Source organism: Miscanthus floridulus, chromosome 17 (genome assembly GCF_019320115.1).
Source record: "Miscanthus floridulus cultivar M001 chromosome 17, ASM1932011v1, whole genome shotgun sequence".
Lineage (NCBI taxonomy): Eukaryota > Viridiplantae > Streptophyta > Magnoliopsida > Poales > Poaceae > Miscanthus > Miscanthus floridulus.
In genome coordinates this window covers 25,848,981-25,876,655 of record NC_089596.1, presented here as the reverse complement: position 1 = coordinate 25,876,655, position 27,675 = coordinate 25,848,981, and the positions used below count along the sequence as shown (strand labels likewise).

General features: G+C 45.3%; 1 protein-coding gene and 1 pseudogene across 6 annotated transcripts; one reads left to right on the top strand and one right to left on the bottom strand.

Moving 5' to 3' along the window:
* Positions 1 to 40: 40 nt before the first annotated feature.
* Positions 41 to 18,670, bottom strand: LOC136516528 (uncharacterized). 6 transcript variants are annotated; one of them, XM_066509941.1, is made up of 11 exons: positions 18,501 to 18,670; positions 15,562 to 16,956; positions 15,411 to 15,465; positions 14,038 to 15,302; positions 13,870 to 13,950; positions 2,782 to 2,934; positions 2,338 to 2,501; positions 2,115 to 2,262; positions 1,888 to 2,010; positions 1,467 to 1,554; positions 41 to 563 (listed from the first exon to the last, which is right to left on the bottom strand). In XM_066509941.1, the coding sequence occupies exons 2-11, from the start codon at positions 16,804 to 16,806 to the stop codon at positions 385 to 387; spliced, it is 3,501 nt and encodes a 1,166-aa protein (XP_066366038.1). In that variant the 5' UTR covers positions 16,807 to 16,956; positions 18,501 to 18,670; the 3' UTR covers positions 41 to 384. The 6 variants fall into 6 exon arrangements, 4 of the variants coding, with proteins under 4 accessions (XP_066366038.1, XP_066366037.1, XP_066366036.1 ...); XM_066509940.1 differs by having other exon boundaries at positions 15,411 to 16,956; XM_066509939.1 differs by having other exon boundaries at positions 14,038 to 15,465.
* A 233-nt stretch (positions 18,671 to 18,903) lies between these two features.
* On the top strand, positions 18,904 to 19,517 carry LOC136515438 (cytochrome P450 78A6-like; annotated as a pseudogene).
* Positions 19,518 to 27,675: the final 8,158 nt, after the last annotated feature.

Sequence of the window (27,675 nt, the reverse complement as noted above, 5' to 3'; positions counted from 1 at the left end):
CAAGAAACTTTTTATACACTCTTTTGTAAAGAAAAACGTATGATGTGAAGTCCAAAGGTGTGGTATGGAGCTTCTTGTTCACAGTTTTGAATATATTACAACATTCATTTCTGTTTCAGGGAGCACACCGGCGACCATTCAACAAATTCCAACTAAAACTTTATACACATCACAACCATCAAACCGAGTCCAGTATATTACCGGATACGTCCAGCCCATGACATGGTATAAATAAATTGACGCACTAATTTTTACAGCACTCTATAACATAACATACATGTATATGTATTACTCTCCAGTCAAAAAGAGAAGGAAAAAGAAAAGAGAGAAGTGAAGTGAACCCCCAACAAATTGGGGGTTCAAAGGAAGTACTCCACCTGTATCTTATTTGGTTGCCTTCGCCTGATTTGCTGCAACTGACATGGAGCGAAGCCGTCCAGCAATCTCTGTGAAAGCTGGGCGCTGTGCCGGATCTGGAGCCCAGCACTGCTCCATGAGCCTTCTCCACTCCGGATCACATGAAGCTGGCACAGGTGGCCTCAGTGTGTTGTTTACAATGCCCCCTGCAAAGGAGGTTCTAAGTCACGCATGTGCTAACTGATCAAAGGGAAAAAAATAGGATCTTGGAAAAATGAATAAATTCACAGGAGGGGCAAAATCTTCATCAGAAGACAGAGATGGCGTTGAAAAATAAATCAGAATACCAGGGCAACCAAAGGTAAAAGAGTGGAAGTGGTGAGAATAAGAGGTGCACGATAATCCGTTTTTACAGTCCCATCTTCAACAATTCGACTAAAGGGCAATGTAGACATTATTGACAGCAAAATGATGAAGATTCTAATGGTTGAATACCCTTAACTGTATTCTTTCTGCTTATATCAGTAACAGTAATGTAGAAGCTTCTAACAACAATTCAGTAGCCACCCTCCAAAAAAGTGAATTACCAAAACTGGGTTAGTGCCATGACAATAACTTTGGTAATAATGTTTAACACAGCATAGGATTTGAGCTACCCAAACCACCAGTCCCAGGCCCAAACCTCCAATTTTATTGGCTGAAGTAATAACTTCTATTGGCCTTTTCGCCCTTTATTTGATCATATAATCATCAACCCTAGAAACTGAACGTCAACAGACAACAAAAAAAGGGCGTACCCAGTGCAGAGAGCCCCCGCTCTGTGCGGGGTCTGGGGAAGGGTGTTAGTGGCAAGCCTTACCCTCGCCTGTGCAATGCGAGGAGACCGCGACTCGAACCCGGGACCTTCCGGTCACAGGCGGTAAGACTCTACCGCTTGCACCAGGCCCGCCCTTCATCAACAGACAAAACAAAACAAAACAAAGGCAGGGCTGAGTATTGAGGGAAGATCATTCTCTGAAACTGAATAGAAAAACATAGGAAACCACCAGTAACATTCTCAAGTCTAAACAAACAATTCATGGACTAATTGTAGGTGATGAATTGTATACCTATAATTGCGCCATAGTGCATATTGGCATATGGTTCTTCGCCAGTGAGGATTTCCCACATAACAATACCGAAAGAAAATACATCAACCTGTACCAGTGGAAGCAAACTCAGCACCTTAAATGTAACTTCTTTATACACATAACTGAAGCAGATATGGATATTATTGGTTCTGGAGTAAATGAATATAGTAAGATAAAGGATCACCACATGATGGCAAATTTTATGAACAAGTTTGGAACAAAACGTGTTTGGTTTGAGGCATCATGTGCGTGTGAGGAATGAGGTGGTGATGGATCAACCCATTCCATTCCTCAAACCAAACAAAAATCTGAGTGGAACAAAATAGATCACCTCATCCCACACACAAACCAAACACCCCCTAAAACCACAGCTGAAAAGACCCAAGAACTATGATTATACCTTCTCTGACACCTTATTGCTGCTTCCATTGAGTAATTCTGGAGCCATCCATGGGAGAGTCCCTCTCACACCTCCTGAAACCAAGGTATTTCTTTTTATTTTGGACAAGCCAAAGTCACCAACCTGTATATAAATCATAAATTCACCACATGAGTATAATGCAAAGTAATTGAAAATCATGCACAATACAGTTATACAATAACACTATAGAAGGAAGTGATGCTCACTTTACATATGGGACGTGATTGATCTTTAAGATTTACGAGCAAGTTATCACACTTCAAGTCAAAGTGCACAATATTTTTCGAGTGCAAATATTCCAGGCCAAATGCAGCATCCATTGCTATGATAAGCCGCTTACGACGATCGAGATATCTGTCCAGGAAGAAAGCATTTTGTTACTCACAGTAAATAATAAGTGAAACCAAAGTAATCACAGGAAGCAATTACTTGTCCTTGCGCTGCAAAACATGTCGAAGAGAACCATTAACCATGAACTCAGTCACGGTTGCCAAAGTACCACCTGGCCCATCTTTCACAACGCCATAAAATGCCACAACATTTGGATGATGAAGCTTTGAAAGAATTTCAGCTTCTCGCCAGAATTCGTGCGCCTAAACAACCAAGCAAGGAAGTAAATTTTGACGAACCAGCTGTCAGCCAAAGGTTATTTGCTTATTGAGATACTTTAAACCATATTGATCAGCATCAGGCCAAAGTGGTGCCATGTCTGGTTTGGTGAATGTAGCAATTGTTAATACATGACATAGGTCAAGAGTTGTTATACTGCAATAGTGCTACAACCTTTCATCCAATGGCCTACTGCCACATTACTCCAAAAATGGATATAACATCTGAATCGTAGATGAACAAAAGTGGTGGTTCAGAGCTTACTAGTCTTTCTAGCTCTGAAGACCGTCCTGTGAAGCAGCTTTTCTTTATTCTCTTAATGGCTACATCACTGCCCCTCCATTTTCCATGGTATACAGTTCCAAATGTGCCTGAACCAAGTTCCCTAAGCTCTTCAAGGTCTTCATTCTTGATAATCTGTGGAGAATGTTCCTATGTTCAGCACTCCAATATGATAGCTTAAAAAAGAAATTAATCAAATGAGTATACAGCTCAATGGTGTACCAGCCTACCAGGCACAACTATTGGACATTCTGGACAGGATGTACCATTCATCATGACTAATTTAACAAATAAAAATTCAAAAAATGATGCAAATAAAGGTGCGGTATCACACATGCACAACTAAATCCTAGAATACAGTAGCAAAAGGGGATAGTATCTCATTAAGATTAATAAATGCTCTAATGTCCATTCTAGTCCATTGACATTACCAATTTGATGCAAATAAAAGGAGAATGTTCTCTGAAGCAGATTATAAAAATAAAATCAAATTAAGGAAAATGTTAGTTTACAACTCGCCTCAGCAGAATCAAATCAAGGTACCCACACCCACATGTATAACCTCACTGTACCAGGTTATCTATGTGTACAGTTAAACTATTTTTTTTTTCTCGAATACGCAGGAGAGCTGCGTATCATTGTATTAATAGAAGAGAAAGGAGTCATACAGAGACCCAAACACACCCACACCCACAAACACAACACCAACACACCTCCACTTACTGACTGGAACTAATCACCTATGCTTGAGAAGAAAACCATGACCAGAGACCCTCTAAACATCAAGAGCTGTGTATCGGGGACAGTCCCCTAGCACCAGCCAAAGACCAAAGGAGGGCTTCCTCCCTAGCAAGGTTCAAAGCTGTAGATAATCTAGGGGTAGCTCCGTTGAAGACACAATCGTTTCGATGTTTCCAGATGGTCCAGGCTCCTAGGATAATGAGGGAATTCAGTCCCTTTCGCGCATCTTCGCTTACTGTCAAGACCGCCTTGTCCCACCAATCATCAAAGGAGGAAACATCTGACTGCGGGGCTAGTGCTGCCAGTCCGATGCTATGTAGGATGTCATACCAGAATTGTCTTGCAAACACACACCCAATGAGAAGGTGCTGGATGTTCTCTTCTTCTTGATCACATAGCAGACAATGGTCCGGATGAGGAAGACCTCTTCGAGCCAACCTATCAGCTGTCCAGCAGCGATTGTGAGCTACCAGCCACATGAAGAAACGACACTTAGGGGGCGCCCAAGATTTCCAGATGCGCTCAAATGGGGCGAAACTGAGGGCTCCCTCAAAAAGTGCACCATAGGCTGATTTAGCTGTATATTTACCTGAGGCGGACAGCCTCCAAATATGCCTATCAGGGATCCCCTCCTGTACACTTATATCCTCTAGCATATCCCATAGCTCAAGATATTCCATTAAAGCTTGCACAGGTATTTCCCCTTGGATATCTTCTGTCCATTTCATCTCATCAAGAGCAGTCTTCACAGTGTGTTTGCGTGCCCTTCCTTTTGGTACTAGAACATACAAATTGGGTGCAAGATCCTGAATGCTCTTACCAGCCAACCATTTATCCTTCCAAAAAAGGGTATTGGCACCATCACCAATTTCAGTAATAATGGCCAGGGAGAGGAGGCATTCAGCATCCTTGCTGACTTGCAGTGGCAAACTTGCCCAGGGTTTATTAGGTTCAGACTTTTTGAGCCATGGCCATCTTACTCTTAGTGCAATACATAGAGATTTCAGATCAGAAATCCCAAGCCCACCTAGCTCCTTTGCTCGACAAACCTTGGGCCACGCGATGAGACAATGTCCACCTTTTGCTTCCTTGCGTCCTCTCCACACGAACCCTCTTCTGATTTTATCAATGGCCTTAATTGCCCAGGGAGGTAGATCTATAGCCATGGCTAGATAGATCAGCATGGCTGTCAAGACAAATTGCACTTGCACTACCCTACCAGCCCGTGTCATCAAATCTGCCTTCCAACCCGGTAATTGATCCGCGATTCTGTCAATTATTGGCTGGAATTGCTCCTTTGTTAGTTTCTTGAGAGACAAGGGCAAACCCAAATACTTGCATGGAAAATTCATAATTTCACAAGGCAGTAAGCTTTGTATTACAGCCATATCATCCTCCGAGCACTGAATTGGCATCACACTACTCTTCTGAACGTTAGTCTTGAGCCCTGACGCATCCCCAAATAGTTGGAGCATGCTTAGAGTCAGAGAGATGTCCTCTGCAGCCGGTCTGAGAAAAAGGGCCACATCATCCGCATAGAGGGAAATTCTATGCTGAATTGGTCTTCTAGATAGGGGTTGTAGCAGCCCTGCCTCAGAAGCCCTTGTAACCATCCAATTTAAAACATCCATGACCAGAATAAAAAGCATCGGAGAGAGGGGATCCCCTTGACGAAGTCCTCTTCTATGTTGGATAAAATCTCCAGGGATACCATTAAGGAGCACCCGAGTGGAAGAAGATACCAATAGACCACACAGAATATCACGCCATCTCGAGCCAAAACCCATTTTATCAAGAACCTCCAGGAGGAATGACCAAGATACAGAATCAAAAGCCTTAGTAATGTCCAGTTTAAGTAGTATTCTGGGCTGCTTTTGGGAGTGCAAGAATCTCGCAGTCTGCTGGACCAACATAAAGTTATCTTGTATGAACCGTTTTTTAATAAAAGCACTTTGATTGGGGGAGACCATCTGATCGAGGTGACTTGCCAATCTGTTCGCAAGCATTTTAGTCACCAACTTAGCGAAGCTGTGAACCAGACTGATGGGCCTAAAATCCTTCACTTGATCAACCTCTGTCTTCTTTGGGATTAAAGTAATATATGCTGAATTTAGCATCCAGAGGTTCCTGAAATTTTTTCCCCAGACAGCCTGCAGGGCAGCCATGAGATCGCCCTTGATCACCACCCAACAAGTTTTATAAAACTTTCCAGTAAATCCATCAGGACCCGGAGCTTTATCTGATGGCATACTTTTAATAGTGTTCCAAACCTCCTCTTCAGAAAAAGGGGTATCCAGAGCCTCCAGATCATACCTGGGTATGTAAAGACTGTCCAGATTAATTGTTCTGCCCCTGTCACTGTCCTCCCCAATCAAATTTGAGTAAAAATCAAAGATTGCAGCAGCCTTCTCTTCATGATTGGTGAGGATATTGTCCCCATCCTTCAGCTTGGCAATAAAGTTCTTCTTCTTTCTATGTCTTGCCTGCCTGTGAAAAAGCCTTGTGTTGGCGTCCCCTTCTTTCAGCCATCCAATTCGAGATCTCAACCTTGCCACTGTCCTCAACAACGAGGTCAAGGCCAAGGCATGTTTCTTGAGGTTGTTACGCAACCATAATTCATTAGACTGGAGGGTTCTGCTATCCTGTGCAATATCAAACTGATGGATGATTTCTTTTGCGAGGGCTAGCTGAGATGTAATATGGCCAATCTTCTTTTGGCTCCAACTTTGGAGGGCTCTAGCTGTTGCTTTGAATTTCTGGGACAGCGTTTGCACAGGGCAGGGAAGGGGTTGCACTGAACTCCACGCTGTCGCAACCGTCTCCAGGAACCCAGCCAGGCTGGGCCAAAAAGATTCAAAATGAAACCGTCTCTTACTTGCAATACTGTTCCGCAGCCCAAGAATAAGTGGGCAATGGTCTGAATCATCTGAAGCCGAGCTCTGGAGAAGGCAATCAGGAAACATCTCTTCCCAATCAAGGGAGCAGAACACCCGATCCAATTTCACCAACGTGGGAGAGGCACTAGAGGGGGAGCTGGACCATGTGAACTTGCGCCCATGGAGAGGTAATTCAGTTACTGCCATATCATTAATCCACCTTCTGAATCTTCCCATCATCGCTCTGTTCAGATTGCTGTTATTTTTGTCTTCATCTTTGTATATGAGGTTGAAGTCTCCTGCTACCACCCAGGGCCCAGTGCACTGACTCCTAATATCCCTGAGCTCTTGCAAGAACTGAATTTTCTCCTGATTATCTTGGGGGCCATACACACAAGTAAGCCACCAAGGGGATTCAGTGGCTGGACAGAATTGGACTGACACACTGTGATTATCCACTCGGCTATCCTAAACAGTACCCAAGCGGCGTCTCCAGGCAATCAGAATTCCTCCACTGGCACCAATAGAAGGGCGGCAAATGAAATTGTTGTCAAAATCGCTTCCAAGCATAGACAAGATAAGTTGACGAGAAATTGCACTCATCTTTGTCTCCTGAAGACAAAGGATGTCAATTCTGGCTGCATCAACAAGCACGCGCACTGCATCTCTTCTTGCTACAGAATTTAGCCCCCTTACATTCCAAAATAAGATGTGTGATGGATTCATTTGGAGACAAACAGAGAACGACCAGGAACTCTAAGAGTAAAATCAAACTACACACTCCACCGGCCCAACAACAAAGTCCTCCTCTGTAGGTGCCCATCCAAAGAGAGCAGCCAGCGCCCTTGTATGGGAGGGTGTAACATGCTAACGAAAACGCTGGGCGTAGTCTTCAAGAAGCTGTTGGTCCAATTGCTCCTTCTCATCATCTACATCCAAATCCAGAGCCCGCATCACACGCTTCATCAGATGTGTGGGACAAGCCTTATGCTGATCCACACCCAACCCAGCAATCCGCCGGCTGCGGCGCGGAGCTTCACTGGGGGGTGGCTTCTTTCTTCTCTTGCTGATGTGAGGAATCGGCAAAAGACCATTAGGAGTCTTTGCCATCTTCAGAATGAAAGCTGTGGCTGGACTGAGGGGTTGCGAAGGGGAAGTAGAAGCAACAGCCTCCCCCTCCATAGTCGCAGCCCTCCTGCTGGACCGGCGACGTGAATAGACTTGCAAGGGAGGCGGGGTTCTCCCCCGAAGTGGCGGCGCCAGCAGCACAGGCGGTAGCGGCTGAGTCATCGCTTGCGGTTCCGGTGATGTGTGCTGCGGCACCGACTGCAGCAGGTTCGGCACCGGTCCCCCCATAATGAGCTTGCTCGACTCGTTGCCGTCATCAAGGGAGACCTGAGTGAGATCCTTGCCGGCAGGGAACGAGCGTGCACCAGTGGACGGAGTCACGGCCATGACATCAACGCCCCTAGGACCACGAATGGGGGTCCGGTGCAGAGTCACTGCCGCTACTGCCACGTCAACCGGCTTGGCCATGGCTACCACGCAAGCCAGATGAGGTTCTGGGAGCGGAGCCGTGTCCACGCCGTTCCGAATAGCAGTCCCCATCGGAGAAGCGCAGAGCGCCGTCAGAACAGGATCAAGGATTGGGATGTCATCCGGCGACGGAGAAGGTTAGAGACCTCCATCCGCATCCCTTGGTGGGTTTGAGATCAGGCCCAGCCGATCAGGTGCTGCAGCTTTAGGTCTGCTGGGAATATCTTCAGTTCTACGAGCTGGGCTAAAAGCAGAAGAAGAGCCCGGTATTTGGGCCAAGAATGAGCCCACAGATCCAGTTTTATCAGAAGCGATGGCCAGCAGCTTCGTGAAAACAGGGCCATCCGTTGACAGCCAAAACGAAAGCCCCGGCATCTCCGGGATCGCATTCTCTTCCCCATGCCTTGGCACAATAACCACAGCCGCCATATCATCAATAGGGTCCGACTGAATCGAGGCGGTTGAAGGAATTGAGGGCAGCTGCGTCGCATCGGGCACAGGAGCCTGCGAGCCATCAAACGGCTCCACACCATCCGCCACGTGGCTGCCTGATACCGGACCAGAGCCGAGTCGACGGTGCACAAAGACCCGAGGAGCGCCATCTCGAACACCGGAGCCACGGGTAGCGGACTCCGGTGTAGCAGGGGCCTGCCGCCGTCGTCGACGTCGCCCATGGTCGGGGTCTTCACGCGGCAGAGGTGGAGGCGGGACGTCATCCGCCCCAGATGACGGAGCCAACGTAGAGGTGATCTTGATATCATACTTCAATGCACGCTTCAATGGAGGAACCTCTTCAGCAAGCACAGGGGGCTCGACGATGACCAACTCCATGTCCGCCGGGATAAGCTCAGGCTGGGAACACCATGCTTTGAGCCGGAAGGACGAGTAATCCCGCCGGTCAATAGTATCAGGGTGGAGCTCTCGCACCCAACACCATTCAGCCAGCAAGTGCTCCGCCGTCTCGAGCTCCCAGGCGTGCTCTGGAATACCGTTCAACTCGACGTTGACGAGATCACTAGATACTGTACTTTATAGTGGCTTTACTTACCAGTTTCACAGAACTACAACTATTATGCCCCTAGTAACACAAACTACAACATTTTGAACACCCTAACGGAATGGTTGCTTGGTATTGGATGCCATTTAATTGAAATAGCATCCAGTGTCTCCTTTTTTTCCCGTATAGGTAGAAATTGGACGATTAATAGTATTCGGTATCAATCTTCTATTATCGGCTAGGGTATAAAATGCAGCAGATAATGTCAACTAGGGTTTAAACCCCATAAATTCAACAGCTACGAGGCAACTCCTTCAATCCTACTATCTCAAGTACATTGCATGTTTCTCTCATGGATTCTGCAAAAGCTCATTTTCCATATTACTGCTGATTGTCATGACAACATGATAACCACAACAAAAGCATTTTCTTTTCAATATGCTGACTTCTCTTAGATTGGTGTCTATTTTTTCCAATTTTAAAGGAAATGCCATGTTGATAAAAGAGGTAACAGTTCTACGACAGCAAAGGTCCAGTCTAAATACTTTTGAATCTGTTGATATGAACCTTAGAAAGAAGAGGAGACTTTAGTTCAACTATTGCTTGATCTGACTTACAGAGCCTCCTCTAAGCAAGAGTGTACCAAAAAAATCCAACATAAATATAAAAAAGAAAGCTAACAAAACAGTGAAACACTATCTATAGTTACTAAGGGATCACTAAACATTAAGTTAGATCTAAACAACAAAGGCTTAAGAAACTAAATCATAGCTGGCTACCTCCCTGCATAACGTGTCTAACAGTGTGATACTGTTAAAGCAAAGTAGCACTACTGATGTGGCATGAGTTAAAGGGTAAATGCCTATGGAGCAGTCCATCAGTTCTGGACATGGAACATCTGTTGTAGGGTGAAGTGATTGATCACCCGCCTTGGCCACATCTAGTTGCTCCTGGATGTGTGACAGAACACCCTTGTCTTTTACCAATTTATTAATTGGGGTGGGGGGGGTGGGGGGGGGGGGGGGTGTTGTCCGGAATCCGGATTTGCTACTTCTAAGTGCATAATAGGCAGCCATTACAGGTTTAAGTGCAACTAATTGACCTACTAATAAAACTTTAAAAAACATATTTGGAAAGTGGAAACGACGATAATCAACTAAACTTACTCCCCTTGATGTGCTTGCTTCAAACTGAAGCAAACTGGTGTAGATGGTGCTGCCATGGTTAATGTGACACTTTTTGCACATATACTTTCCAATCAAACTGAGTAGGGGTGAAAACAGGATGGATATTTCCCGACTATCCATCCATCCAAAGGGGTTCAGTTACTAAATGGATAATCCGTATCTGAATCAGGACATTCAATATCTGTACCGTATCGCCCGATATCTAGTATGGATATGGGATGGATACCAATATTCAATGCATCTGACACTATTCGTATCCAGCTCCGAATCTAAGAAAAAAAAACAACTACCATATTCGTATCTGTACATATCCTTTTGTATCCTATCCGATTTCATCCCTAAATCTGAGTTGTCCCCTTGATATGACAGCTTTCATTTTCTTGGGTTGGTAGGACAGTATATTTTAGTGATCATGTAAATGCAACCTGGAATGACATCATGCGAAGAGAATAGTTTGGAATGAATAGTTCTACCACAATTCTACCCCTTGACCCTTGGGAGCCACCACATCAATGCTTTGGAAGATCTCTGCACAATCGGCAAAGGCACACAGTAATGTACACATAATGACATAGAAATTGCCTAGTGCAGCTCATGTGAATCATGAGTTCTTGACCCTCTGGTATACCAAAGCGATGAAGTGAGCCTACTTGGGGTATGTCAACAAACATCATTTTGAATATTCACTACAAAACAAAGGAAGGTGCCCTCCCAGACAACCAACTTGATTTCAAGGCTGCAGAAGGCCATTTTGATCTAGTTGCGTTGGCAGAAGGTTGTGGAGGTGCCTCTAGAGATAATAGAGGCATCGTCACAAAAAATCTAGGTCTACTGGGTGCAAGTCAGGGTCAAAGGTAGCTAAAAATGAGGGTCGAATGGGGCAGTTAGGGTCGAATGAACCAGGTCAATGGACAATGTATAACTTGCTCCTAGAAGGTAAGATTGATCACAAAGACAAAAAAAAGAAGAGGGAAAAAGATAAAAGAAAGGTTAAATGCGTGGTTGACTGGGTGTGTGCTGGCCATACGACCCACAATTGTAACCCTAAGCCTCCTATCATCTCGAGCCCTCTCATGAATCATGACTAACAAACAAGTAGCCGCCGCCTCTCGTCCATGTTTGCTGCCTTGCTTTCTTTTTTTTTTCTCTTTGTTCTCCTGTGAAAGCCACAAATCAATCACCCATTGCCACACACCATGACTAGCAAAACATATTGCTCATGGATCCCTCTTCCCTGATGCGCTCTAAGTTTTGTCCATGGTTTCACGCTTTGCTATGATGAGGTGCTAGCAGCTGTCCAATGCGCGAACAATCGGCCATGGGTACTGTCATGGAGCATCATCACAGACAATGAGGAGACGGCGATGCCACAACCAGGCCTCACTAGGCAACCAAGAACCCCAAGTGTATGACGATAATCTTCATCTACACCTTGTCCCGTCTGGAAACCCAGCAGCAATGGGGCAATGGCCAGTCCAGAGTTAGGACGCACCCATCTTAAAACCCCTACGGCAAGGCATGATTAATTCAAAATCGGGACATCGACACATCTCGTCCGCAAATCGGCAATTCAGGACGGCGTCACAAGGACGAGGATTGCGCCAGGCCTAACCCCCTGTCACCTATGACTGGAGGTTCTTTTCAATGCCTTCACACCATGTGCCATGTGGTTCAATGAGTTTACGGCTAGTCTGGTCTGTGTGACTGTGTGACATAAATATTTCATTAATGTGCAACATGACATCATCCACCTCGGCCCAAGCGTTGTTGGCCTCTCATGCCCCAATCCCCATGTTGGCATGCACAATGATTATTCCAAGGTCCAAAGCATTTTGTCATAAGAACATCAAAGATAGCAAAGTTGGGAGGAGCTTCGGCTTATAGCACAAAGAAAGTGATAAATGTGGCACATGCAACATAACATCATGTTGTTCGCATTGACCGAGGCCTTGTTAGCCTCTCTCATTGCCATCTTGGCACACACAGTGATGATTTCAAGGTATGTAGACATTCCCCATTCGGCATAAGAGCATAAGAAATGGCAAAGTTGGGAGTAATTTTGGTTCTACATCACAAAAGAAAATGATAGCAAAAGGTCGATCGTTGCTTGCCTTGGCCTCCTGCTATGCCAAAGGGGTTTGGTCTTCACAAACATGGTGGCATGGGAAGTTCCTTTCTTATTTATACCCCATTTAAGACCACAATATGATATTTTTGTAGGTTTAGACACCATTAATTGACCTACCAAGTTTAACAAAATAATCTTGCAAAAGAATGCCAATCAATTTAAACCTAACCACCTCATATCTAACTTAGTAAATTTTATCTCCCCTTAATCTATCGCTTTCAAGGCGAAGCAATTGGAATGGCTGGTGTTGCCATGGGCCATGGCTAATGTGGAAACGAGCTTGGGCCCACACTTGTGTTGATATCTATACATGGTCGCTTCTCTATCATTGATTGAAAGCTCATTCTATGAACATGATGCAGCCAGGATAAGTCCTTGGAGGTAAGACTAGGTAGCATGATTGCAACAAAATACAATGCATTAGGGATATCATACCCTACATGCTGATATTAGCAGGGGTTTGGTGCTTGGCCAAGGAAAGATGCCTACTTGGTATTTTCAGATGACGAAGATGTCACTGACTCGCTAGAGCAAGAAACTGCCCTAAGGGAGCAGATGAGATCTTCCAACATGGCATGTTGCACATTGTGCTAGGCACAAAAATGTCATGATTTGAGGCATGGTACCCTTCATGCTCCACAATATGGATGTCAAAGCTGTGGCTCACATTGCCCTTTCGTCGGCACTGCCATGATTAGTGGCATGGATAACGCAGAAATACTTCACGCCTACTACAATTATATTCCAATAAAGCATCACATTTTTCATGATGAAATTCATCTTATCAAGCAAGAAATCTGTGGTTACTTAGGTAACAGAGTATGGTGTTGGATCTCATAACAAATGTGATGAACCATCCAAAGACTTCAAAAGAAGAGACTTTACTCCACTGCTTCCTAATCTAATGAAATGACAGGGAATCTAAACCAAACAAATATGTTGGACCCCGCAAATTAGTTCAAAAAAACATATATTAACCCTATAATAAGCATACCAAGACTCCTTAGGCTTTACGTGTTTTGATGATTTCTTTTCTTTGTGGAAAATGTATAATAGTTAAAATGCATGCTGCTTCAGGGGACTAGAATCATATAACTGGGATGAATGCTCCAACCACATTGGTTTTGGACACGAATTGCAAAAGGCAATAACATCTGTGAATAATCATTTTGGTTTTATGGAGTCACTTGTATAACCAAAATAACCACATAAGTAAAAAACCAAACATGAAAATAAATTGTACAAAAGATGATTGGCCAAACAAGTTGGAACCTAGCCAGTAACAGTTCATGACAATCCATTTTTTCTATTTATATAGTTGGATTTAGCAAATTGTGTATTATAAAGCGGCAGGTCACCAAATCCATTGCTTTGGCTACACCTCTGCTGCCTAACTTGCTATTTTACAACTTGTTTCAAAATTCATTCAAGCCAAAGAACATATCGGTTTGCCTACATTCAGATACATAGTAGGGTACAGGCATTAGCATGAATCAGCACTGGGAGGTTGTACTTCTAGAATACAGCCAAGCGCCCATAATATGTAAAAGGACATCACAACCAGGAAAGAGCATAAACTTCTCTGCAAGCAAAAGCCACTTATACCTGCAAGTATTCAAAATCATTGTCTTTAAAGGAAGCATCCATGACTGGTCCAACAGCCCTACCCTCTTCAGTCTTCTGCTCCTGGGACCAAGTAAACAATTTCAAAGTGAAGGACTCTCAACATCAAAGAATAAAGAACACTTCAGCCTCCTTTCCAGACATGCATACCTCAAAATCTAGATGGGATGGCATCATTTCATGCATATTTGTAAAAGGATTATCAACTTGGAACCCTTCAACATTCTTCGTTGTCGTTGGATTGTCAATCTGTGATGAGACAAAACCAGGAAGTGAAATGCTAGGATCAACATTGGTGCGGGAAGCTACTGGAGGCACTTCCACAGGAGCATCACTCTGAGGAGCCAAATTCTTCACATTAGTTGTATCATGCTCTAAGGGATAAACTCCCTCCTCGATCTTTGCCAGATCTTGGGCCTCATCCTTTTTTGGAAACTCATTTTGTGCAAGATTTCTGAAAAATGACCACCGCTGGGGTTCATAATTAGGCATATTCAGGCTATGGATAGGATCAATAAAAGGACTGGATGACTGTGCTGAAGAATTAGCATTTGCAAAGAAATCAGAAAGAATGTCAGGGGAGGTCCTCTCTGTACTACCAGCAATGTCTCTATTCTGTGTGCTTGGGATAATAGTTTCCTTGTGAGAAACATCCACAGAGCTGGTGGAACACGGTACAACAGGATCGTATTCACAATCAGTTGGCAGTGTTGGCTTAGGAGCATCCCAACTAATATGATGTGGCACAGCAGCATGAGAACCCAGCTGATTAGTTGTTTCTACATCTTGAGAAGATTCCTCATCAAGTTTGCCTTTAGCTGCAACCTGTTCAGCTGCATGGCTAACTTTCTCCACATTTCTATTGCTCGTGTCATCTGAGGACCTCTTTTCACCAAGCAGATGTTCACTAAATGGAGAAGCTTGATGTACAGTGTTGGTAAACCCTTTCTCAAACTGTATGAGACTATCATCGACAGCTGGATCATTCAGATTTATAGCCTGGGCAGCTAAATTTGGTTTTTCAGTCCCCTCTGCAGAGTCAATATTTTCTGCAATGTGTTCACTTGCAACTCCAGACTGCGATTGACGAATCAAAAGTTCAGGATTAAGCGAATCTTCAGATTTAGATAGCCGGTTCAGAAAGCCTGTTTGCTCCCTAGGAATCCACTCAGAATGAAAAACTCGCCCAGGGTGAGGGGACGGATTCTTATAGCTGTGATCTATCATGTCAGCCTGAATGTCAGAACAGCCAGATGCAAAAGCTCCACCAAAGTGGCGATCATCTTCGCTGATATCTGAACCCTGTGTTGTCGACCTAGCTCTTGGCATGGAACAAGTCTCTAGGCTCTTGCCACTGCCACTTGGTTGAAGAGAAGATGTCACACCTTCTTGAATACCAGCAGCAGGGGGGGCTCCTGAATGCATATAGTTTGAAGCAGATGAATCATGATGCTTCGTATGGCCACTGAGATTTTCAAGCGACTGAAAGTAATCTAGTTCATTATTTTGATTAGGCATGTTACCAGAAAACCTCTTTTCCTCCTTCACTGATGCTTCTGTCTGAGCATCCTGATAAAACTGTTGATCAAAAGATCGCTGTGAAGCAGTTCCTGAGAAAGGTGCATACTGGGACGTATATCTATAATCAGAAGGTGTAGATAGAGGAATAGATACCTGGCCCTCAATGTCATGAAATCTTTCAATGGTAGCTGGGTTAGAGTAATCAGAACCCTGCAAATTCTGCATCCTCTGGCCCTCACTATCATGAAATCTTTCACTGGTAGCTGGGTTAGAGTAATCAGAACCCTGCAAATTCTGCACCCCATGGCTATAGTAAGAGCGCAAATTTGCAGTATTATCACTGTATAGAGCTGATGGCATTGGTCTTGAGAGCATCTCTGGAGGCATGAAAGTAGACGCATTCACTGCATGCAAATTTGAACCATCTCTGCTATCAAAATTGAGATTAATGAACTGATCGGGTTCATTCATGGATGTATTTACTAAACCCTGGCCACTAGATGAATTCACAGCTATTCCATCCATCCCGTTGATGGCAGCAACATATTGGATCCCAGAATCACTATCCATACTACCCAGGCTGAAACTCATGTCATCAAATTCAATAGAAGAAACAAGAAATATCCTAAGCTTCTGGGACCCATCTCCATCAAGCAAACCACATTCTTCCATCATATTTCTCAAATCTTCGTCATTTGAAACTGAGATCAAGGCATCAAGATCCTCACCGGGTAACTGATACTTGATAGCATGAGGTTGATTATATATGGCAGTTGTCTTCTGTTTAAGCTCCTGCCAGGAAACATTCCTACTAATCCGAATTATACGGGTCTCACCACCAACATACCTAAGCTTTCCATCACTCGGTCGGGGTAATATTTTCCCCCCAAAGCTACAGAGAATTTTAATCATTCTGGAAGTTTCGGAAGCCTCAGAAGAAGCATAGCCACGGGACAGTCCCTGACTACTTCCACCACCAGATGGAACTCGTGGAACTGACGTACTTGACATGTGCCTTCTTGTGTTTTCATTTTCAGAAAAAGGTTTTCTTTCAACCTCATCTGGTAGATGGTTATCTGAGGTCAGAAATATCGATGCATCAAATCTAGTTTCACCTCCTGTGCGATGAGCACCAAGGCTTACTCTAGAATCTTTGTGACCAGCACTGGAAGTGACATTCTGATTATGAGGCATACCAGGAACAGGATGTTTCTTGGGTATAGCTCTCATGAATTCAAGAGAGAACTCCTCCCCAGTTTGAATTGAATAATTAAGGACAGGCTTAACGGTGCCTGCAACAGGGTACTCTGGAATGGGATAACTGGTACATGCTGAGCTTGAGGACCCACGAATGGAACTTTGAGCAGCAGAGCGAACGTCATCTTTTCTAGGTTCCATCAAGCTGTCTTATCTAAAGTATAAAGCAGGATATACAATTCATCATCATGCTATCCATTCAGCTGATAGTAGTCCATTTTCCTCTACAATTTTTATGTGACAAGCGAAGCAGTTGGAGAGCACAGAACACCGAGTAAAAGGTAGTTCAACCTACAGCAAAGGACACAAGGATAATGCTTAGCAAGGAGCATGAGAAAAAAAAAAGAGGTCAATTAGGTCGTAATTTAGGAAACATGCATTTTGTTGTGTGCGACAGCAGATTGAGTGACGCTACAAACCTTCGCAGATAGTGAACTGCAGTAAAATTAATGATGATAAGAGGAAGAACTAGCAAGAAACTACACCAACAGAACAAACTTACAAGCTATAAAGCTCCCCAAGTCAATGACTAAAGCATGAACAAACGTCTTCAGGTGAAAATATTCCCGATCGCTAGGAGCTTTCTACTCGGGTTGCTTGAGGGTCTATGACAAAACTATTTTAAGTTGAACAGTACTACAGAGAAATTACAATACTTGTCATGAGGTACTTGTGTTACTAAGCGGTGTTATCAAGTCGTCTAATTAATCGCGACTAGTCGGCTCCCCAGACTCAACTAGGTGCTACGACTTGACCTGGACGACTATAATTGTGGTTGTCCTATTAGTCATCAACTAATCACGGTTAGTTGGATGACTAAGGTGTGGTTAAATTGAAACAAGTTACAAGTTTACAACTGCTGAGCAGCTGGGGTTGTGGGCTGCATCCGGGGACTCCACCTGGGCATTTCTTTTTCCACCCAGTTTAGAGACTGCAAACCTACTCTACAGTTGAAAGCCTCTTACTCCCTCTGTCCCATATTATCTGTCGTTTCTGGTTTCCGTGCCACAAGTTTGACTCGATTTGTAGAAAATACGTACAACATTTGTATCTCCAAATAAATTTATTAAAAAACTAGATTCAAAGATCTTTCCAATGATATTAATTATGTACCATAAATATTAATATTTTTTAATATATATTTTATCAAAGTTGTTTCTCGGGAAGCGAAAGCGACAGATATTTTGGGACGGAGGGAGTAACTCCCTACTCTCCATCCACCAGCATCTCACTCCCCACTCTCCACCAACCAGCCACGCCGCTACCGACAGGATCCTCGTCGTGCAGGCAGGGGAGAAGCAGCGCCGCTCCGCACCCTTACCTTCCCTTCCTGCCATCGCCTCCTCCCCACCACCATCCCGACTGCGCCACCAGAACGACTGGAGCAGGGAGCTCGTGCAGGCAGGACACTGAAGCTCTCGCCGCCAGCCCCGCGGGCCACCTCTTCTCTTCCCACCACGCCAGCTGGCGCCACCTCGTCTGACGAAGATGAGGTCCTCCTCCAACGATTAGTGTACATCCTCAATTCCTCCTTCATCTTCTTGAGTGCCTGTTCCCGAATCATGGAGTCGATACTCTATTTCTAGTACTCTAGTAGTCCAGTAGCAACTCGTCTTTGCTCAGGGTACAAAAAAAAAAAACTTGTCTTTGCACCATCTCAGTACTTCACTAGTCACTACTACCTCTTGGCCGACCCAGCAAAGGTCCCCGATATTTTTTTTTCCCCAGAAAGCTTAAGGAGGCATCAATCAAACAGCCGAATAGCTTTAGGTTAGGGTTTGGGTGCTCGGCTTCCCAATCCCACAGCAGGAAGGGGAGAGGAGGGATGGGAATACCTGGCGGGTGCTCGTTGCCGGCGAAGAAACCGACGAACGCCTCAGCACCTGGCGTAGGGCGGCGCCGGCGCCGGCGGCTCACCAGCCGTCGGAGAGCGAGAGAGGCACGGAAACGCACGCTGGGTCAACCGTGAACGGAAGGGGAATGCGGGGGGCGGGGGAAAGCAGAGGCGAGGGGGTTCTAGATTGGGAGCAGGAGACGAGAAAATTGTATTTAAAGGACACGAAATAACTCGCTTTGTTATTATAGGACTTCGAATATCGACTTCGCTAAAACGATTCTTCAAATGTTGATACTTTGTTATACATAACATTTGATCTTTTTAATTACTTTTCTCAACTAAAATACATGTATTTTGTTATGATATAACCGTATTGCCCTTGGGGTTTCAATTGACGTGGGATGGGGCTGCTGGCCGCTCGCCTGGCCTGCCTGACCGACACGGTGGCCATCCTGCTGGAGTGGGTGATGCGCGGATGGTGCTGCACCCGGGGATCCAGTCCAAGACGCAGGCGGAGCTGGATGCCGTCGTGGGCCGTGGCCACGCCATCTTCGACGCCGACATGGCCCGGCTGCCCTACCTGCAGCGCGTCGTGAAGGAGACGCTCCGCGTGCACCCGCTCGGCCCGCTGCTCTCGTGGGCACGCCTCGCCGTGCACGACGCGGTGGTTGGAGGCCACCTCGTCCCCGCGAGCACCACGGCCATGGTCAACATGTGGGCCATCGCGCACGGCCCCGCGGTGTGGGCGGACCCCTCCGCGTTCCGACCCGAGCGGTTTGAGGAGGAGGACGTGAGCGTGCTGGGCGGGGACCTCTGGCCCGCGCCGTTCGGGGCCGGACGGCGCGTGTGCCCCGGCAAGACGCTGGCGCTCGCCACCGTCCACCTCTGGCTCGCGCAGCTGCTGCACCGCTTCCAGTGGGCGCCGGCGGACGGCGGCGTCGACCTGGCAGAGCGCCTCGAGATGTCGCTGGAGATGGAGAAGCCCCTCGTGTGCAAGCCCACGCCCAGGTGGTGATCGCTGAAAGCACAAACTACGCATGGCTGGCGCGCGATCGAGTTCCATGCATAATTATATTATTAGCATTTTATTATGCCGCATAATTTGTTTTTCTGGTGGAGAGATGGTGTTCAATCTGCATTTGTGGTTTTGTCTATGTTACTGTTTTTGTTGTTTGCGTTTGGTAAGGAGTGTTCACAGTGCTCCACTGTTAGGAGTACCGGATATGTGATGAGAACTATGTGGAGAGAATGTTTCAGTAATATTACAATGTGTTTCTTACTGCATACTTGATATGTATCTTTTTCCATTTGTTTGAAATCGATTTTGTCAACGTAGAAAAGAATTTGATTTTTTTCTGAAAGGAGAGCATATTCATGGATAAGGAGAAAGTTAGCGAGGCCAGCGTCTTGGACCGGATCCCCGGGTGCAGCACCATCCGCGCCATCACCCACTCCAGTAGGATCGCCACCGTGTCGATCAGGCAGGCCAGGCGAGCGGCCAGCAGCCCCATCCCACATCAATTGAAGCCCTGAGGGCAATACGGTCACATCATGGTAAAATATATGTATTTTAGTTGAGAAAAATGATTAAAAAGACCAAATGTCATGTATAACAAAATGCCAACGTTTCAAAGGTCGTTTTAGCGAAATTGATGTTTGGAGTCCTATAATAACGAAGCGTATTGTTTTGCGGCCTATAATTGCAATTTTCTCGTAGGAGACAATAGGAGAGGGGAAGGGAAAGCAGGAAGGGCAGGGAGAAAATGAGGAGCGTGATGTGTTGACGCGGGCGGGCGAGCGAGTGGGCAGCGGTGTGCCGCGAGCCAGCAGCCAGTCACCGTCATCGCGCTTATAACCTATGCTTTTCAGGCCAACGAACGGTATTTTTCTTTCACAACCAATCAGTCAACAATACTTTCAGCCATGACTTATTAGCCAAGCGAACAGTCATATAAGCAAGGGTCGGTAGAGAGCAGCAGCAACCAGCGAGCCAGGCAAGGGTGATTTTTTTATTTTTAATTTTTTTAAAATTATTTTTAAAATTAACACTATTTTTTTCAAAACTAACACTTTTGGATGTGCCAACTGACATGGCGTGGTCAAACCACTCTATCGCGTCATGCATGGTGGCGCGGCTAGGCTGTCACCGTGGCAGCGACCGGTGACGTGGCCAGCTCTGTCGCGCCACAGATCATGGCGCGATGGGCCTGCCGCGCCACAGATCACAGCGCGGCACAGACACGCCATCGCGCACGGCGCAGCAGGCCCCAGTAAAGACCCGCGACGCGACTCTCTCTCTCTCTCCATTCCTTTCTTTACCTTTCACGCGCCCGCCGTCGCCAGACGCCCACGCCCTTCGCCCGCGCCCACCGCCGGCAGCCGCTGGTCGCACCCTCCCTTGCCGGCCCTCTCCCTACCTTCCCCGAAGCTCCTCCTCGGCCTTGTCAAGATAATGAAGCTCCTCCTCAGCCTCAACGGTGGATCAAAGGATTTGAATGAGTAGTTAGGGTATGGAGGAAAATTTGAGTTCGTTAGAACGTTGGATCGAAGGATTAGGATTGCTAATGTTAAAGTTAATTGGTTAGTTAGAATTATGATTACCATGTATTCTAAGGTCAATTTTTATAAGAATTTTGCTTGTTTGAGTTTGCATCTCAACTTTTATATGTGAATAAATACATGGACACACTGTTGATGTACCAAATTTTATTTTTTACTGACCAAAGTATAGTTTTTATATAGTTTTTATGTTTGCTTCTAAGATAAAGTTTACACCAAAGTGTAGGTTATATTTTATTTGTTGTAATGCAAATAGTTCTCATTGACATTAATTTGTGATGTTTTGATTTTTGTTTGTTAAATTACAACCATTTTGTTAGATGCAAGAAATGTATCGGGAGGAGTTTTGGCGAAAACAGGGTCGTCCTCGAGAATTATACCCTGACACGTCTAACAAAGATGCCCCCGTCCCTCCTGATCTCCCTGTCCTTAACTGTGATTGTGGTTTCCCAGCCGACGTGTTTCAATCGAGATATCCGGACACAGCGGCGCGTTGCTTCTACACATGTAGTTGTTTTAATGTAAATAATTGTTTTCACTTTCTTTTTTTCTTCATTTGTATAAGTAGGCTACTAATATTTTGTTGGAATTTTGTTGTGTAGGCCCTTAAGAGGTGCATTTTCTTTCAGTGGATCGACGATGTAGACAAATTTGACCCTAGGTACCTCCTTTTTGAAGATTGGTGTAGAGGGAAACATCCACATGAGCACTTCCAGCGGTGGGTTCCACCCCCCTAACCCCCGCCAATAATGGCTAAGGAGAAGCACCTAGCCGTAGTTAGACGACTCGAGAACCTTCTCTGTGCGAATGCAGAGATCGAGCTGTGATAAACCCTAAGAATACGTTGGAGTTTGTGTGTCCGAACAAGTACGAAGTAAGTAGAAAATGTATCTATTTAAATGTTTATCTCTATATGTGTGTCGATGCGGGACCCACAGGATACCCCGCAAGGAAGAGAGAAGATCTAATCTAACTAGGTTTCTCCCCATGTAATCTTAGTAGTAGTATTATTCTGTAATCCTACTAGAAACTCTCATTGTAAACCGACTAGGATTCTGACCTCCTGACTATATAAAGGAGGGCAGGGTTCCTAGAGGAGGGGATTTTTTGTAACAACACAACAACACAGCAACACACAATCAATCCAACGCAAAGGCTAACGCCGGTTGGACGTAGGGCTATTACTCGACTACAGTCGAGGGCCTGAACTAGGATAAATCGACTGTCTCTTGCATTCACCGTCGAGTTCCGCATACGCTAAAGCCCGAACATACTGTCCCGGGTAACCCCGTGGCAGGCTATCGGTGGTCAAAGGAGTACTTTTTTCTTCAAAAGGTACACACCACGCGAAGATCTCACAGAGCGCTACACGGTTTCGCTCCAGAAAGCACTTGGATGACGCTTGTTCCTGCTCGACAAGACCTGAAAGAACAAGACGAGGCTTCCAGAGCTCAACCATGAAGTGCTCGGGGGCTTGTCGATGCGGGACCCACAGGATACCCCGCAAGGAAGAGAGAAGATCTAATCTAACTAGGTTTCTCCCCATGTAATCTTAGTAGTAGTAGTATTCTGTAATTCTACTAGGAACTCTCATTGTAAACCGACTAGGATTCTGACCTCCTGACTATATAAAAGAAGGGCAGGGTTCCTAGAGGAGGGGATTTTTGGTAACAACACAACACACACAGCAACACACAATCAATCCAACGTAAAGGCTAACGCCGGCTAGACGTAGGGCTATTACTCGACTACAATCGAGGGCCTGAACCAGGATAAATCGACTGTCTCTTGCGTTCATCGTCAAGTTCCGCATACGCTGAAGCCCAAACATACTATCTTGGGTAACCCCGTGGCAGGCTATCGGTGGTCAAACATCGACAGCTGGCGCGCTAGGTAGGGGCTCTCGACAAATTTGCATCCGAGAGCTCGATGGACCTCAACAACATGATCTTCTCAAAAGGGATCAATCTTCATATTCGGTTCATGGATCTACGAGGCAGGCGACGATGGCAAGCTCCAAGGCCGTCTCCTTGAAGATTCGAATCACCATGAAGACTATTCTATTTCGGCGACTACGACAGATCAAATCACCGAAAGATTCACGTAGCTCATAATGTCCGATTCAACTCAGGTTTTGCGGCTTTGCGCATCCGACTCGAACTCAGGCTCCGCATCCGAGATAGAGTCTTATCCGAGTTCTTTCAAGAAACCAAGTTCTTTTCCGATGGGGCTTAAGAACGTGGCCCTGGCCTATCAAGAATACAACTCGGAGTACACGCAGAATCTTTTCAAGAAGCCGGATCCTTTTCTGTTCGGACTCCACAACATGGCAACACCTTATCAGACACGGCCCGAAGGATTCCTCGATCCGATGCTTAGAATGCCACTGAAGGGAGCTCAGGAAGGTCTCGTACTAACTATAACATCTCAAGATTGCATCGTCCACTGGGCAGGCTCTGTTCCTGAGGATAGCAGTACCCGACTGGTCGACACGATGACAACGACAATTCTACCCTACCAAGAAGGAGACTCGATCTGCGACCTTGAGGCCTCTACTAAAGTTATCAGCAACTCCGACAGTGTGGAAACTAATGCCAATAATAGAACAGTTCACGCACGGGAAGTACTCATTGTTCACCATCCTCGATCACCATTGGTCCCACCAGAAGCGCCCGTTGTCAGGTCATCAGATGAATCAGAATCCAACATATCACCCTTTGCTCAGGGCTACGATGGTGAGACCGAGAATCAGAAACAAGCCAAAGAAAGAAAAAACAAGTTGAAACAAGGACGCCAACACCGTGCTAGGCAGCGCAAGGAAGCTTGGATCAGATATGAGTCAGAATTGGCCGAGTACGATAGAAGAAAATCACAACAAGAAGTCGAGGAAAGACGCACGGCAAATACACCCTATGATAAGATCCGAGAAGCATTAGAAGAACTCAGAGCGACCTCACATCCTAGTGAAAAACAAGAACAGCTCCGGGATTTTCTCCGGCCAGCAGCCCTAAGGACGCACAAAGAAAGGACCCACTCAAGACTACCCGCTAGATCAACGACCCATAGGCAAGAAGATCAAAATCAAAGAAAGTCCGCTTTCAAGAGACTTGAACCAAGTGGGAGTCGTAACAGAGAAAGTAGAAGGGACCATAGTCAGAGCCACCGAGTTGAACAACCAAGAAAGACCAGAAGCAGGGCGCCTGCCCGGACAGCCTCGCAGGATTACTCGCATCAAAACAACAGTTGGCCAGAAGGAGGTGCCGAATCGGAATTCAAAGAAGCTGGAACGCATGATAGATTCCCCTGTTTTGCAAGCAGACTCGCGTCAATATGACTACCTCACAAGTTCAAACCATCCAACCACTCTAAATATGATGGCAAAACTAAACCAAAGCAGTGGCTCAGGATATACTCGCAATCAATTGAACTAGCCGGAGGAGACGATGATATTAAGACCATGTTCTTTCCCATGGCCCTGGAAACCATGCCTCTCCAATGGTTCGACAAATTGAATCCAGGATCAATCATAAATTGGGAGGACTTGCAAAGAGCTTTATGTGAAAATTTCGCAGGTATCATTACACACCTAATCACCCACGCAGAGTTAAAAGGACTTAAGCAGAAGGGAGGTGAAAGTCTCAGGGATTACTATCGATGATTCGGCAAACTACGAGCTCAAGTACATGACATCACCGAACGAGAAGTAATTGAAGCTTTCTCTCACGGAATCATGGCTAGGTAGCAATTTCAAGACTTCTGCAAAGAAAATCTGAGAAACAATGAAGAATTCAGACGAACAGTAGAAAAAATGATTACTGCAGAAGAGAAGACACGAGAAAGGTTCCTGGATAGAAGCAACCGAGACAACCCGAAAAAGCAAAATCATCGAAATAGCATACATCAGGAAAGAAAACATGGACCAGACAACACCGTGGCAATGGCTGACAAATCAAAGAAGTTTTCCAAACCCAGAAGATATGACGACATCAAAAACATACGTTGCCTATTGCACCCTAATGGGAAGCACACCATCGGAAATTGCTACACCTTCAATGATCAATACACAAGAAAAGATAGTAAGGAGAACACTAAAGAAGACAATCAGAAAAAAGATGAGAACAACCACGAAGACAAGGGATTCTAAAAATCTAGGGGGACGATAGCAGTGATCTTCACCAGGGCCCCTGATTCTAGAAGCAAACATCAAGAAAAATTAGCACTACGAACTATCATGGCAGCAGAACCGGCTACTCCAAGATATCTCAATTGGTCACAGTATCCGATCCAATTTTTAAGAGAAGACCAATGGACTAGTGTAGGAAACACAGGCCATTACTCACTGGTTCTAGATCCAACTATTACTGGTATGACGATCACCAAGGTACTCATCGACGAGGGAGCTGGACTCAACATCATTTTTTCAGAAACGCTAAGGAAGATGGGACTACAACTCGCCGGGATGATTACACCAATAAGTACACCTTTTTATGGCATAGTATCCGGTAAGGCAGTCATGCCACTTGGACAAATTACTCTACCAGTTACTTTTGGAACTTCCTTGAACTACCGTACAGAGTTCATCAAGTTTGAGGTTGCGGACTTCAATTCATCATACCATGCAATCCTTGGGCGCCCAGCGCTAGCAAAATTTATGGCAATACCGTATTATCCGTACCTACTGCTTAAGATGCCAGGACCTAACGGTGTCCTTTCTCTTCGAAGTGATTTGAAATGCGCTTTTGACTGTGACATTCAGGCAATCCAAATTGCAGCCAAAGCACAAGCCGACAATGGAAGAAAAGAAATAGCCACTATTGCCGCAGAAATAAGCCAAGAAGAACTAGAGATACCGGCAAAAAAGCCCAGCATCCTCGCACCACCAAAAGAAGCTGACATCAAGCAAATCGACCTGGGCACTGGCGATCCCTCCAAAATAGCAACCATCAGCGCCCACCTCTCGGCAAAATAGGAGCTCGCGCTCACCAACTTTCTTCGGGACAATAGAGATATCTTCGCTTGGAAGCCGGCCGACATGCCAGGTGTCCCAAGAGAGTTGGCTGAGCACAGAATTGATATCAATGAAGGCTCCATGCCTGTAAAGCAACGGCTACGATGATTCTCACCTAACATGAAGGCAGCGATTAAAAAAGAAATCACAAAGCTAATGGCAGCCGGATTCATCAGAGAGATCCTTTATCCAGATTGGCTAGCAAACCCAGTTCTAGTATAGAAAAAGAATATGGACGAGTGGCGCATATGTGTCGACTACACAGATCTCAACAAACACTACCCGAAAGATCCGTTCGGGCTATCACGCATTGATCAGATAGTTGATTCAATAGCAGGATCTGCCCTATTATCCTTTCTTGATTGCTATTTAGGATATCACCAGATTGCATTAAAAGAACAAGACCAGAGCAAGACATCTTTCATCACTCTGTTCGGTGCCTACTGCTACAAAACCATGTCGTTTGGACTCAAGAATGCTGGAGCCACCTATCAAAGAGCTATTCAAACATGCCTTGGTGATCAGATCGGCAAAAATGTAGAAGCATACGTAGATGACGTAGTGGTAAAGACAAAGAACCTGGATACACTAATCGAAGACCTAAAGCAAACCTTTGAAAACCTGAAAAGATAGAGGTGGAAATTGAATCCAAACAAATGTGTATTTGGAGTTCCTTCAGGACAACTACTCGGATTCTTGGTCAGTCATCGCGGAATCGAAGCAAGCGCCAAGCAAATTCGAGCCATAACAGAGATGGGCCCTCCTCGAAGCATCAAAGATGTGCAAAAACTAACAGGCTACATGGCGGCACTCAATTGTTTCATTTCAAGACTCGGCGAAAATGGGTCACCTTTCTTTAAACTACTAAAGAAGACAGACAAGTTCAAGTGGACGGAAGAAGCCAATGAAGCTTTCAAGAAATTTAAGGCATACCTCACCTCCTTACCAGTTCTTATACCTCCAAAGAAAGATGAAGACATGATGCTATACATTGCGGCAACTTCTACTGTGGTCAGCACGGCGATAGTAGTAGAAAGAGAAGAAGAAGGACGCGTATATAAAGTACAACGCCCAGTATACTACATCAGTGAAGTACTGTCAGAATCAAAAATCCGGTACCCGCATGTGCAAAAACTACTCTACGCCCTACTGATCACTTCACGCAAGCTTCGCCACTATTTTGAAAGCCACAAGATTACCGTGGTGATAGATTTCCCACTCGAAGACATCTTACACAACAAAGACGCAACAGGGCGCATATCTAAGTGGGCGGTTGAACTCGGTGCTCTCAACATCGATTTTACCCCACAGAAAGCAATTAAATCTCAAGCCCTTGCCGATTTTGTTGCCGAGTGGACAGAGATTCAACAACCTATGTCAAATACAATCCTTGACCACTGGAAGATGTACTTTGATGGATCACTCAAGCTAGGCGGAGCCGGTGCGGGCGTTCTCCTAATTTCTCCAGACAGAAAACAACTTAAGTATGTCCTTCAGATATTATGGCAAGCTACCAACAATGAAGCAGAGTACGAAGCTCTCATCCACGGGTTACGAGTGGCAATTACCCTCGGAATCAAGCGATTACTCGTATACGGCGATTTGG